This window comes from Cinclus cinclus, chromosome 10 (assembly GCF_963662255.1).
Source record: "Cinclus cinclus chromosome 10, bCinCin1.1, whole genome shotgun sequence".
NCBI classification, from domain to species: Eukaryota; Metazoa; Chordata; class Aves; order Passeriformes; family Cinclidae; genus Cinclus; species Cinclus cinclus.
In genome coordinates, this window is record NC_085055.1 from 4,442,061 (window position 1) to 4,456,570 (window position 14,510).

The following is a 14,510-nucleotide window of genomic DNA, read 5'->3' on the forward strand; positions in this document are numbered from 1 at the left end:
TAGAGCAGAACCTTCCTGTAATCCTGGGCTCTCTGGGGACGGGGGTGTGGAGCAGCTGGAGCAGTGCTGGGAGGCATGAGTGAACATCACTCACCTCCCCAGGAGCAGCCCTTCGACTTCCATGGATGTCAAAGGCTAGAAGCCCCTCGTATCCCTCAGCCAGGTCTGCTAGCAAAAGACATGGAGTTATCCCGGGGTTTACCCATCCGTCCCTGGCCCCTCCTACCCTCCCTGCCAGGCAAAATGCTGAAACCCACTGCCAGGGCTGCCTTACCTCTGCCTTTGAGCCCCTGGCTGGTGCCAGCTGGGCTGTGACACACACTCCTCCACAGCTTTGCCCCAGGCAATTTAAACATATGCTGAACTCTCAGTGGCACTAACAGGCTCTAGACCCTGTGATTCTCTGAACAGGGGGCTGGATGTGGATGTGGTGATTGGCAGAGGCCAGCTTTAGGCTGGTCCAGAGGCTCATGGATGGAAAAGGTTGGTGTGTAAATCTTCCTCTCAGTGCAATCGCTTCTCAAAGGGGCTGATGATTAGCTTGGTAGAGAGAAGCACAGTGTTCCTACAGGATAGAGAACCAGGCCTGGCTCCACCAGGATGAATGAACAACCCATCAAATCTCTTGCACACCTGACAGCCATTTGTGATCACAGTCCAGAGGGTGCAGAGAGTGGCACAGCACAACCCAAAGTAATACTGACCCATCCCACAGCTGGTGAGCCTGGCCACCAAACCAGTGTTTAGGTGATTGGCAAACAACAGGGTCTGCATTATTGCTAATGCTTTATTTAAATAATAAAGTGCAAGAACTGTGCGTTAGGCAGAATTGCCAGGCTTATTGCCTACTCTGTGCTGTGTGTAGTGTAATGAGTGGTGTTGATGATCTAACTATGTGTGATGAAAGCAGTGGGCTAAAGTTTATGGTGGGGCTCTGCTTTTGAACAGCTTGAACATGCTTGTCACCTCAGTGGAAGGAATTCAAAGATTCCAGAGGGGCTGTGAGGCTATCCCCAGGTGCTGGGGCAATTTGCACGTCCATTTTACTGCCTCTGAGTCATTCGGAGACAAGCTTTGATGCTAACAAAAAAAAAAGGAAAAGTATGCCATAAACCAAAACAAAGCAAAGAAAAAAAAAGATAGATCTGGTCTGCAAGACTGGCTCTCTAAGAGCAGGTTGATGCTCTCAGCCACCTCGGTGGCTGGCACAAAACCAAAATTATGTTCATTTATTTCTCAGCTGGGGCAGGCAGAAGTGCTGGGGTCCACACGAGACAGCAGCTCGGGCTGATAAAGCACATTTAGGGAGAGAATTTGATGCATTTACAGCACTGCTGTAGAGATACCAGAGGTTAATGAGCCCCTTCCCACCCCTCAGCTCTGGGTGGTGCAGCATCTCCCAGAAGAGAAAAACTGGGAAGCAAATCCAGCAAACCTTTCCAGCTGCAGGTCCCGACTGCAGCACAGGGCAGGACACGGATGCTGCGGGCAGCAGTGATTGTGACAGGCGTCCCGGGCCAGGAAATGCGTTCTTATTGCTGAGCAATCTCTGCTGGATCTCCTCAGTGCTGTGCCCAGGTGGGTGGCTTAGCCCGGACACACAGGCAGGGTATGAGGTGGAGCTTCACCCACCTTTGGGAACAGGTAGGTTCAGTCTCTGCTGGTTTACACGATGCTCATGCTGGCCCCAGTTACAGAGCATCAAACTGTTGCAGGAGCAGGAAAAGACCTTAAGTGGGCTCACATCGAGATGATGAACTACAGCTCAACTTCAACCATTTCCAGCAACCAGGCCAGCTCTGGGGTTGGGGCCAGAATCACCTTGAGCATCCCCGTTCTGTCCCAAAATATGTAGTGTCAACCCCCAAACCATCTCACAAGAAAAAGGCCATTTGACAATTCTGCTACAAATTTGAAAAGATTCAGGTCCCGTAAGTAGCTGCTACAGCCTTACCTCTGAGCATCCTTCACCTGGCAGTGGTACCCAGCATCTCCCCAGGGTGGTGGAGCTAACCACGGCCCTTCCATGGCCTCATGTCAGCTCTCAGGGGTTTTCCTCCATTTACCGTGGCATCCCTGAAGTTATACAGTATTTCATAGCAACTCTAAATAATTCAATCTGCAACAGGTTCAAGCAAACCCTGCATGCACAGACATTACTGCTATTTCCTCCTATGCCACTGCACAGCTGATCGATTTTCCTTTCCTGGGCAAAAAGTCCCACAAACGGTTTTTAAATGAGATGCAGATTTTATTTCTTTAAACACTACTAATAAGAAGTGTCTGAGAGCATTAATCAACCATAAGCACATTTTACTTACAGCAAAAGACAAGCAAATCAAAGCTAGTAACAGCTGGAGGGGAAATATCTTTATAATAATCATGGGTTGATTTTGTAGAAGAAGAGCTTTCAGGTGGTGATGGTCCATCAAGTCATCCCTTGGCCACTGCTCACTGCTGGGCAGCATCACAAGAGACATGTCCCACCTCCCTGCACTCACATCCTGTTCCAAAACCACTTTCCCAAGAGTCTCCAGACAAAGAGCATTGTGACTGGGAGCCCTGAAAAGCCGATTTACTTCCATGTCCTCCAACACCCCAGATTTTATTTACCCAAACATAAAAGGCATGGCTTAATGGTGAAGTTTTGTGTTTTATTGTGGTTGTCACTAGAAAAGCATTTGCTCTGTGTTATCTCCATACACAACATGCTATAGACAAGACTGTAGTAATACTGGCTTCTATGATTTTTGTTTCAAATGGTTCTGAGATTTAAAAAAATACGTTTATAAACCACCTGAGTCATTTAAACTCAGCGACTTCCTGCTATTTCATCACTGTATGCAAAACCCCGTAACAACAAAAATCATCCAAAGCTGTGCATTTGTCACTTGAAGTAGAACAAAAAACACCCCAAAACAATTATCAGTTTGCAACACAATAAAAGCTCTGGGCTTTATTTGATTTTTTTTGTTTTAACCACAATGAAAATACAAAGAGCTGGTGGCAATCAGTGTTTGTGATGGGATTTGAATACCAGTATTGTGATCCTGTGGCCATCCCTACACTCTCCGGGCTGCACCATCCCAACAGGAGGGTGCTTAGTGCTGGAAGAAGGCACCACAAAGCACAGCCCACCTGTTTTTTTTCCCTGAACTCCACATCCCGGGAGTCCCACCGCTGGCAATCCCTGCGGTACCAAACCCTGACACCCTACCCACAGAACGCTTCAGGTGAGGGTGGCCCGCCCCATCCCATCCCCACCACCCTGCATCACCTCTTACCCTTGATAAAGATTCAAGTTTGACCAAGTCCTGTTGATTTAATAATTTTTTAATAAAGCCATCGTTACTGAGTACACCAAGATTGCCAGTTAAGCTCTCTATATGTCGCTGGAGGTAACAGCGCTGTGATAGACAGCGGAACGGAAAAAAAAAAAAATCAAACAAAACCAAACCAAAAAACAAACCCCAACCGAAACGAGGTAGGTTAAAACCAGCAACACAGACCTTGTTATGCGACACCCCAACACCACAGGCGGCCATGCTTGCAGCTACTGAGAAAGAAAACCCCAGATACGCACCGAAAACGGAAATCAACTGAGCAGAGTTTATAAGGACACGATTCAACCCGAACTAAACACACACACACGGTTCGGCACAGATGTTGTCTTTCACTGTATGTTGGGTAATTCCTAGGGAGTGGAGGGGGTGGAAAACGAGTAGATTCAGACCCTTGGCCGAAGAAACCACACATATATATAATTTTTTAAGCTCTTTACAAGCCAAATCCAGCAACGTAGGGGACAGGCAGCTTGTTTTGTGGTCCCCATCCCCGTGCCAGCTGCTCCTGCACACCAGTGCCTGGTTCCAGACTCAGGGGGAATGAGCACCCACAACCTGTGCCAGCTTCAGCAGCAGGGTCCGGTGCCCGCAGCATCCCAGGAGTCTCTGCAGTCACAAATCCCCCTCGGGGGAGAGCACGGGGCTCCTCTGACTGCTCTGTCCTCCTCTCCTCCTCCGATCCCGGTGCCCGTGGCCAAGCCCCGGGGCAGGCGGGCACCTCCGGAGCAACAAGAAATGGCACCTCTGTCCCTATCAAGACACACCATTATGTGAAGATCCATATAGAAATATGGATTGACAGACTTGACAAAAATGGTAGCTGATTTTTATTAGTCTAAGGCTAGTAGTTTAGCCATTTAAAATCCATTTCCCAAAAGAGGGGAAAAAAAACTATTATTTTTTCTCTTCTTTAAAAATCCGTTAAGCCGTTGCTGCCAAAAGCAACATGTAAATGTTGGTGAAGGCAAAAGATTTCTAAAATTACCCAGCTATATGGTTATGGCCTTCATCACAAAGATAAAAGGTACATTTATTGTGCTGTCTCTCACCAGATTTAATTGGTAACTTTACAACATACTATATATTTGATGCTAGCAGGCAGACAGAATTAAAAACAGACTTTTTGACACTGTTTCTTTCCCCGTTCTTACAAAGTAGGGGACAAAGAAAAAGTAAAACTAAAAAATAAAATAAAATAAAATAAAGGAAAAACTCATAACCCACTATAACACAGCGTAATCAGGAGACCTCGGGGGGTCCAAGCGTGAAAGTCCATCCCTGGCTGCAGTCCCTGCCCTGGGGCTGGCGGCGCCGGGGGAGCGTGGGGAGGGGGCTCCTCGGCACCCTCCACACCTGCCTCTACAGTGTTAGTCCATGTGTTTAATGTCCTTTAAATTAGAAATAATGCCATGGCGGTGAGTGCCAAGTGCTCCTCTGTTACCAGTTCATCATGGAGTTTCTGTTGAGGGTCATGAAAAACACTTGGCTGCTTCCTCCGGATCTCACAGATGCAAAAAATACCTGTTTGGAAGGAAAGAACACTTAGTGCTCAGGGGATGGAGTTTACCTTTGCCAGACTGGGATTAAACTGAGCCACTCATTAGTAAATGCAGTAATTAAACTGTCCTCTCCCTCACTATCAAAAGGAGTTTGGAATGCCTTAAAATACCAGGTTTTATTACATTTTACTGCCACAGCATCATTTAGTATGAAGTACTAACAAAAAACTGCTGTCAGTGGTTTGGATCTTGCTAAACATTCACCATTTGGGTCAATATCTGACTCAGTTTGAAATGACTTCTTTTTGAAAAGGTAGTCCTGGTATTTCAGCTATTCAAAGCCCAGAAAAATTACTTCCCTTCAATATGTTCAACGTGCAGAAACATATCAGGATTCTGTATAAAGAAAAGGGGTTTTGGTGCTTCTGGCAGGATCCACCAACATTTGACTCCAAGGGGAGTTTCAAAAAATAAATAAGTTATAATTTGCAAATTTTGAAGGGAGCAATCTGAAGCCTCTGTCCTTAATAAAACCAAAAATTAGCCAATCTTACCACTTTAACAAGATCTGCAAAAAGAGAAACATCTCAGTTTACTATTTCAAACCCATCAGTGATCAGTTGGTTCCAGTATTTTAGAAAGATCAAGGTGTTTTTCTTCCAGCTTCGTTAGGATTAGATTATACTTAAATTAAACTTAAATTCAGCTGCTTGAGCAGCTTCTCATAACATACTCAACTGCAAATTTAGGATACATTTTCCTGCAGAGCTTCAGCCTACCTCCATGCCCCAGGAAGGGCAGCACTCAGCTAATGAGCAGCTGTTCACTAAAGTGATCATGGCCTCCAAGCTCATTTACTGCACATTACTAAATCCTGCTCTGGGGACAGAGCAACTGGTTTCTTCACTGGTTTTGTGATCCTGTCTGTCATTAAAAAAATCTCCTGCTGCTTGGTCTTGACTTAGCGAAACCCTGTGAGAGGAGGGAACACCACCAGCAGAAAGATCTTGGCATTCAACCATCTCTTCCATGAAAAATGCCTTTTCCTCCAGAAATTTCTCCTCATTCCTTGCCCCCCTTGCAACATCTGTGGCAGGGGTCATCTATATGACAGCCATGCAGCTCTGGTGACCCTCCAGAGCAGTATTTATCACTGCTGTCCACAGAAATGGATGAGGCTGTAGGAGGAAAATAATTTAAGATGCATCAAAATATATCTAAAGATGCATCTAAAGACACATCACAATGTTTCTGCATCAGAGCTCAAATCAGGGTCACACACCCTTGCTAATACTCAACTTTTAGAGTTCACTTGGCAGCCTCAATTTAATGTTCAGATGAAAAAAATTGGGAAAAAGACAAGCCAAGTCAATGCAGATCTCAGCTAGATGTAGAAGAGATCTTGCAGGCTGAGGTCTCCATCCACTGGAGAAAATTAACTGGGAATAGCCTTATGGGCACTCCTTATTAAACAGGACCTTCAGATTAATTATTAACCTCAAGACAAACCAGACCTAAGCTCTAAAAGCACCTTCTAGCTCACAGCACAGATACAAGCTTTGAAGTGGACTTACCTTATCATTTCTTTCACATAGAAACTTTAACCTTTGAGCTCGCTTGTGCATAAATACTCCATCCAAATGTCCTGTCTCCACTGACCGAATTTCAATAGCTTTCTCTCCCCAGCCCATTATTTGATTGGAATGAATGTAGGCTGTCAAAAGGAAGTGTTTGGCAGGCGTTACAACTTGTGTTGAGCTAAATATTATGCAACAGGCAGAAAAGCTCTCATCAGCTGTTACTCAAAGCCTAAGCAGATCAATGGCAGAGCCCTGATGGCCAGGCGGGTGCCTGCAGAGACAACAGCCTTTTCAGAGCACTTTTCATCCTGAAATTGCTGAGAAATTTAAACAGAAACAGCATCACTTCTTCCAGTTTCGGAAGGTGAGGAGCTGGGCAGTGTTTTGCCTCCATGGGTTGTGGAGTTGCATAATAGCAGAGCCAGAAGAGCAACTTAAGAGGGCTCCCAGCTCCACACCCAGTCCCCCTCCACTCAGCATAGTATCCCACAGTGCAACAGCTTGCATTATCTCACATTTATCTTACACTCAAGAAGTTCAAATCTTAAAGAAATTACTTGCTTTTATTATGTAGGACTAAACTGCAGAAATTTAGCAACTGCATCTCACAGCTGGCTGAGGAAAAGCCCCTTTGATAAAAGAGGGAAATCCCCTTCATCGCAAATGACTCCATCTCAGCATTCTCGACTCCTCATCTTACTTGTGGCTTGTATTTTAAGCAGGTGAAGAGGAAGGGTTGACCTACCCACGGAAGTAGGCATTTCTCCCCACTGGAGCACCACATCTTTAGTTATCCGTCCATAGGTGTTCACATAGACACCTTCATCCTCATAGCACACCAGCATCTCCATCCCATCCGTCTTGGGCAGGATGACAATGGCATGAGGAGTAATATTGCCCTGAATCTGCAGGTAAAACAAACCCTGAGAGTCAGAATTACACAGAATGGAAAAAGGGGAAGGGAGCAGAATACTGCAAGGAAAAAGTCCAAACCAGAGAACAAAGCCCTCCCTCCATTCCCCACACAGGCACTGGCTTTCAGAGATAAGCCCGAAGGGGAATAAACTGTCATGTTTACCCTACCATCAAAGCTCTCTGAGACAGCAAGGATTAACAGGTTCAGCAATTACAGACAGATCACAACAAACACGCCCCCAAGACTGATGGCTGACACTTGGCTGGAACACAAGTAAGTGACTGAACCAATGAATCCATCACCAGTTCAAATCAAGGTAAATAAACTCAATTTTACAGGCAGCCCTTGGGAGGAAATACCCTATTTTTTAGCAATCATCCTCTAGCTCCAAGGGCAGCTGCGTTGACTTTCCATCCATGTCTGCCCTTCCATAGCTAAGACAACACAAAACCATCCCAAACTGCCCCAGTATTTCTCCCTCTGCTCTTGCTAGTTGTCACAGAGGAGACTGCTGCTTGGATCAGATCCAGCAATTCCTGCATTTGTTTAGTGACACAGTTTCTCCTAGACCAGTTTATTGTGGGTTAACAGTATAGATGGAGTTTAAATGACTCAATAAGAAAATCCTACAGAGAGCTCCATAACTGCTCCATGCAGTGTACACAGATTCTTCTTTTTGTGGGACACGGCAACCTTAAACTTTACTGCTCCTGCAGGAGGACAGAAACAGCCTGTGCAAATGAACATGAAGTATGTGACAGCTCTGAGCTCTCTTTAAGTGAGTGCAGCACTGGGGAATGTCACAGCCATCACCGGTCCCCACTTCTGAGCCTCTGGGAACCTGTCCAAACCTCCATGGTGACCCGTGTTCCTTGGGCAGCAGCACTGTCCAGGTACTCACGTGAGATGGAATATAGATATCATAGGAGTTCCCAGAATCTACATCAATCACATGGAAACCAGTGTGGGATCCAAAGATAACCTTCAGCCTCTGACCCTCTTCTACAGTGAGATCCACAAGCAACGGCTTGTGCTGGAGATCTGCAAAAGACTTTGATAATCCCTTCCATGAGCACCACAGAAAACCAACAAATCCCCATTGCAGCAGCCTGATACAGTTTTGAAATCATATTTGTTTGACTGTGTTGTCTACTAAATATGTGGTTATTTTTATACTCCTGCCTCTCTGTTCCCCTGTCAGATGCCTCTGAGGGTATTCAGCCATCCCAGCTGATAAGTGCCCACCCTTGCCTAGCCCAGCTCTCTCTCTCAGGAGCCTGAGGCCAACACAAGGATTTGGTCTCTAAAGGAAGGAGACAGCTGAATTTTACGTGACTGTGTGTTCAGTCTCTCTCAGCAGAAATCCATGACCACCCACCTCCTCTCCTGGCAGGGATCACTGCTCTGGTTTGGGCAGCTGAAATGAGTCAGTTTAGCAAAGACCTACTTTTCCCTGCTCCATCCAACCTGCTGCATCAAGGCTGTGACCAAGCCCCAGCCATGTCCAGATCAAGCACCATGGCTTAGGTGCTCAGCAGGAGAGTGAAACACCTGTGGGAAGCTGGATCCCAGACCATTTTGATGCTGCTGACCTCTCCATGTCACTGAGCCCGTTTATTCTGGCCTTTGTTCAGAAAAAGCAAATGTGACCTAATACTGAGTAAGTCTGTTTGTGTTGGAAAGATGTAAAATGAGATTACTCAGCATGAACATCTCTACAAGGCATTGCTCCTTGTGACTCTTTTCTGCACAGAGCTTGGGATGAAAGGTGCTCTGAAGGAATATGCACAAAGTACCCACTGGAAGGCTGAAGAGGAGGAAGGTCTCACTGAGGAAACCAAGGCAGGTGAAAAGGGAGGAAAAAAGAGAGAGAAAAGAGTGGGTCATTCTCCCAAACTTTCTGTCTTGAAACAGAATCCAAATTGCAGAAGGGGAGAGGACCTTGCAAAATGAAAACAGAAAATCATGCCAGCCTATTTTTGTACTGTATGTTAAAAATTAGTCAGAGGGAAAAAAACCCCACCAAACACAAAAACCCCACAAAAAACACCCACCAAAACCCCCAATTCAATTCTACTCATATGCATTTGATCAGCTTTCTGCAAATTCCTCAAGTAAAGCCTGATAGCATAAACTAATAATAACACTTCATTGTTGGCTGTAAGCAAAACATGTCCAATCTCTTCAGCCAGCAAGGATCCCATCTCCCATGCCTGCCAGGCATCCTGAGGAGCTCAGCTACATAAGCAAGATGCTTTTCTGCTCTGCAGAGTACTGAAATCTCATGTATTTACAATTACAGAGTGTAAAAGACAAACATACCTTAAATGCCATAAACTTGTGATATGGTTTAGGAGCCCAAGCGTAGATCTCTACAGCATTCTTTAAGGCAATCACCAAGAACTTGATTCTTTCGTATTTCACTAAAATAAAAACAAGCCAAATTTTAAACACATTCACTCTCTTTCCAACAAATCTCCAGGAACAGCTTCTCAGGTCATCCCTCTGTTGATTCTCATTATACACAGAATCCATGTAATGCATAAAGATGAACTCCAAATTTACCTGTGGCTATGGGCTACCCATGCTTTTAATACAAAATTGTCAGGTCAGACCTAAGACTAGAGAACAAAACCACGTCTCTCCAGACATTTATTTCCACTCACCAACTTTGTAGTGGATGCATCCCTCCAGGTCCCCAACTGTGATCCAACCCTGCTTCTTCTCCACCTCAGGGTCATTGTGTAAAATCCTGTTTCTCAGCCAGGACAGGTAGTACACACGCAGCTTGTTCTTCTTTCCTGTTAGCAAAGGAATGTCCCTGTCAGAGCACAGCACGTTTGTATGGACCATCTTAAGGATCCAGTGCTTATTTTCAATCACATGATGATATAATTTAAGTCCATTTCCTGATAAAAGTAATATAAATAGTAATTGAAAACAGTAATTTAGTTGTTGTGTTGGGTTTTTCCTTGGGAAGAAATATGTGGAAAGCACAGCCCAGACCTCTGTCTCACAGGCTGCAGGCAGACACTGGAAAAGCCAGGCTTTAGCTTCCCACAGGCTGGAAATATTCCTTTTCCTATAAATCAGTGTTCACAGAGGGACAGTGGGGCTCAGTGGGGCTGTGATCCCAACTCTCCTACAGATCAAAGCTTATCCAACCACTCAACTACCTGGTTTCTTTCCTTCCCTCTCTTTCATACAACATTAATTCCACCCTGGAGATGAGACAGGAGCTCCTCAGCCTGCGACAGGCACTGCTGTTTGCCAGCAAGCCTGGTGCTGGGCTCTGCAGTGCTGAGGGGCTGCCAAATTTCCGCATGGCTGCCTGCTCTTGGATGGCTCTGACATGGTTGCAAAATCCCTGTGGCTGCAGAGCCCCTGTTACAAAGACAGGACACAGCTCATACTGAGACTGGTGAAACAGGACCCAAATGATAGACCCTGTCTGCTCACAGGTTTCCACAAGTCCCCAGGACTCATTCTCAGCATCATCTTGGGGTTTGGTGCTATTCCTATTCCACCAGTACTAAACTCCTTATTCCTACAGCTGTATCCCAGAACCACAGGGGAGCTGCAGTCCAGGTAAATGATGGAGAAGACTTTGGAGCTCTGGCTGAATGGGGGGAGCAGGAATTTGCAGGTGAATGCAGAGCAAGGCCAGGGAGTCTTAACAATGTGAGAGGAAACAGAGGATGCTATCAAACAATTTCCTAATGAGCACTTCTCTTACTGCCCTCTGTGAAATTTGTTGGACAGGTATCAGCAGGACAAGGCTCTGTCACCCGTGTCCTCCTTGGGGCTGCGCTGCAGGAGGATACTGGATGCTCTCCTCAGAGACTGGACTACAGAGGTTTTGCTTTTCTTTGGTCAGAAATTACCCCATGAGCCTGATATGAGCTCTCTGGAGCTCCCAGCTAAACATGGGACTGTGGCCCTCACAATGCTTGGGACTGCCCAAGCACACCTGTGGTCTGAACTGGAAATCTAAAGCTGAGGGAGCTCTGGCTCCCTCAGCCACAGCCAAACAGACCCAAAAGCAGAGCTCTCTGGCCCCTCAAGCTGTGACTATGTCCCTTTTTGCTGGGCCACCTTGCAGAGGCCACCTGCAAGAAGACTGGATATGAAGTGCAGTCAGCAGGTGAAGGGAGCAAACTCTCTTGAAAGCAGATTTAGCTAATTTGATTCCAGAATAAACCACCTCCATCTCCTCGGGGAGCTTCCTTCTGACACCAGTGAGCAGGTTTTGTCTGAGCTGGAACCACTCAGGGCTTGCAGCCGAGCAAGTGAATGAGGGGGTGAGAGCACGAGAGGAGCACCTGATATTGTCACGAGGACGTTGAGGCCCTCGAGCACGTCCATCTGCTGGAACCTCCGCCTGTTGATGAGGTTGTAGACCTTGCCCTGCCCGCTTCTATCCAGCAGCATCAGCCCGTTCTCTGTGCCCACCAGGAGATTCACACCTGGAGAGGAGAGGAGAGGAGAGGAGAGGAGAGGAGAGGAGAGGAGAGGAGAGGAGAGGAGAGGAGAGGAGAGGAGAGGAGAGGAGAGGAGAGGAGAGGAGAGGAGAGGAGAGGAGAGGAGAGGAGAGGAGAGGAGAGGAGAGGAGAGGAGAGGAGAGGAGAGGAGAGGAGAGGAGAGAGGCATGGGTGCCAGGAGCCATGGCTGTTCTCAAGGACAACACCCCAAGATGATCTCTGCTGCCACCAGAAGTGTGAGTGACCCAGCTAAGGATGGGACCTTCCCATGGACAGGAAGGGTCACTCCACAGCACGGGGGGACGTGACCCTTGGGGGATGGAGAAGGAGCCAAGCAGAGGCAGGGGCTCAGTGCTGCAGTGACACATTCCCACCCCAGCACCCAGGAGCAGGAGGGCAGGGTGTGCCAGGGCCTTACCCCAGAGAGCAGCACAGAGGATCTCCGAGTTGAAGCGCTTCTTGTACTTGCGGATCTCGGGGGTGTCGCTGTGGGGACGGATGTTGGTGGGGTTCACGTTCACCACCGAGATCTTGCGTGCCTCATTCAGCTTGGCCTGCTCCTGCCTGAGCAGCTCGCTGGTGAACAGGGCTGGCAAAGGAACACAAGAGGAGAGGCAGGGGTGATGGGTTAAATGTTCTGTCACCTCTTTTTGGGGCAGAATGACAGTACTTGGGTTCATTTCTCAATGGATGAGTCGTTGCTGTGTTACAAGACAATAGTTTACCCAAGCAGACAGGAGGGTGGATTTCTGCTGCTGCCTGTTTCCTCCCAGATCTTTCTGGTGGCATTTTGCTGGGGGGGGGGAAGAATAAGTTGGATGGCAGCTGGAGAGGGCAAGGATACAGACACCAGCTATGTTTGGAGTGAGTGAAAGGTGGGAGAGGGTCACTGGGGTTATTCAGGCTCCCTGACCTGCTTTCCACAAGGCCCTCCCATCTCAAACTGGCCACATTGGCTCTTACGATTAGTAGATGACTCTTCATCCTCATCTTCATCTTCATCGGTAGGTGAGGTCTGATACACTCTGGTGTCCACAAAGGGTGTGAAAGAGGCTTTGGTGCTACTTCCCATACCATACTAGAAAATGAACAGCAAAGAGAGAGCTCAGCACACAGAAATAACTGATTTTGTGCATCTGTGTGCATCTAAGACTTTCTAATTAGCAAATAGTGCATGCCTCTGTGGTGCCCTTTCTGAGCCCTCTATGAACATCTGCTCCTCCTCCCCATAATTAATACAAAACAAACATTAAATTGGATTTCTGAGTGTTTGCGAGCAACAGAAAATGGGAGGAGCAGGGTCTGGCTCTGCTCTCTCCTCACAGGCAGAAGCACAGCCATGAGGACAGTCAGCAGAGAAGCTGCAGGGCCAGAGGCAGAAGCCAATGCAGGTAAAATCCAACAGAGAATCACGGAATCATTCAGACTAGAGCAGGCTTTTATCATCAGTCCACCTGTTTACTTGGCTGCATGTCACCCACATGCCTTAAACCTTGTTTGGGACGTCAGGGACTTTTCCCACTTTCCCACTGCAGCCAAGGTTGGCAGGATGGTGCTGGGAGTCCCTGTGAAGCCCTGGGGCAGCTGGCACAGTTTTAAATTGCCCCCAGCATTTCACATGGGACTGCAGACAGGTGCATTTCTAAGTTAACAAAACTTAACCTGATGGCATCACAGGAAATGTCAGAACCAATATTTTGCTGGGGGAATCTGGGGAGGAACAAACTGCAGTGTCACACTGCTTTCTTTTTAAAACCATTGCTTCGACGCAGAAAATGAGGCTAAGACCTCCTTCCAAGCAAAAGGAAATCCCTGCCTTTGGAGCCAAAGTGACGTGAATTCCCCCCTTCTTTGAGCAGCTTATCCTTTCTACTCCAGCATTTACCCAGAACACAGTTTAAGGATGAGCTCAGTTTAGAGCTGCAACAGCAGCAAAACTCAGCTCACTCTGCATCACCACTACAGATTATGTTTTTCTTCTCTGGGACATTGTCTTTCTTCTGAAATAAATCTTCCTCAGCTTTCACCCAGTCACCAAGCCCAGGCTGCTCCCCGTGCCCACTGCCACAGTCCCTGTGTGACAGCTGCCACGGGGACAAGTCCCCCATGCCTGGGGAGATGCCATGGAGGTGCCATGGAGAACACCACCACCCTGGCACATCCCTACTGGAACCAGGCTGGCCTGTGCCTGTCCTCCAGTGGGTCATAGAAGTATTCAGTGGCACAAAAAACGAGGTGTAGGAGCAGCTTCGTGGCTTGTGACTTTTCCAAGCATTTTGGGGCTGGCATCCATGGGCAAGCCAGCATCCATGCTAAAATCAGGCTGTGCATCCTGCTTCCCTCCCAACCCTATTTCCTGACAGCCTGTCCGTTTCCATAGAAACGGGATGGATTTCTAAACAGAACATGGTAACTGAAGCCCAGGGAAGGAGTTAACAGCCTGTGGCAGGCAAGGCTGCAGGCACAGATACCACCACTTTGTGCTTGTCTCCTATCCAAGAAATACACAGATTTTTTCCCTGTGCTGGATGTCTTTCCCATAAAACAACAGCAATTTAAGAAGAGAAGATTTCAGTATTTGCAGGGATTTCCACCTGAGAGCCAGGTGCTTTCCAGCAAATAAATTGCGAAGAAGCCGCTCATCCCAATGCACTGAGCATTTTTTCTTGCTCACATTCAGTTATTCTCCT

The 14,510-nt window shown here is 47.1% G+C and overlaps 1 protein-coding gene across 5 annotated transcripts in view; it reads right to left on the reverse strand.

The window, feature by feature from the left end:
- Window positions 1–3,317: 3,317 nt before the first annotated feature.
- The window catches only part of TNIK (TRAF2 and NCK interacting kinase), a 151,184-nt gene continuing 139,991 nt past the window's right edge, over window positions 3,318–14,510 (reverse strand). For all 5 annotated transcript variants that reach the window (XM_062499313.1, XM_062499315.1, XM_062499314.1 and 2 more), the window contains 9 exons: window positions 12,784–12,898; window positions 12,239–12,409; window positions 11,662–11,805; window positions 10,006–10,140; window positions 9,662–9,762; window positions 8,241–8,390; window positions 7,169–7,328; window positions 6,418–6,557; window positions 3,318–4,865 (listed from right to left, as the gene is read on the reverse strand). In XM_062499313.1, the coding sequence (XP_062355297.1) occupies window positions 4,782–4,865; window positions 6,418–6,557; window positions 7,169–7,328; window positions 8,241–8,390; window positions 9,662–9,762; window positions 10,006–10,140; window positions 11,662–11,805; window positions 12,239–12,409; window positions 12,784–12,898 (1,200 nt within the window). In that variant the 3' untranslated portion in view covers window positions 3,318–4,781. The remainder of the gene's footprint in view (window positions 4,866–6,417; window positions 6,558–7,168; window positions 7,329–8,240; window positions 8,391–9,661; window positions 9,763–10,005; window positions 10,141–11,661; window positions 11,806–12,238; window positions 12,410–12,783; window positions 12,899–14,510) is intronic.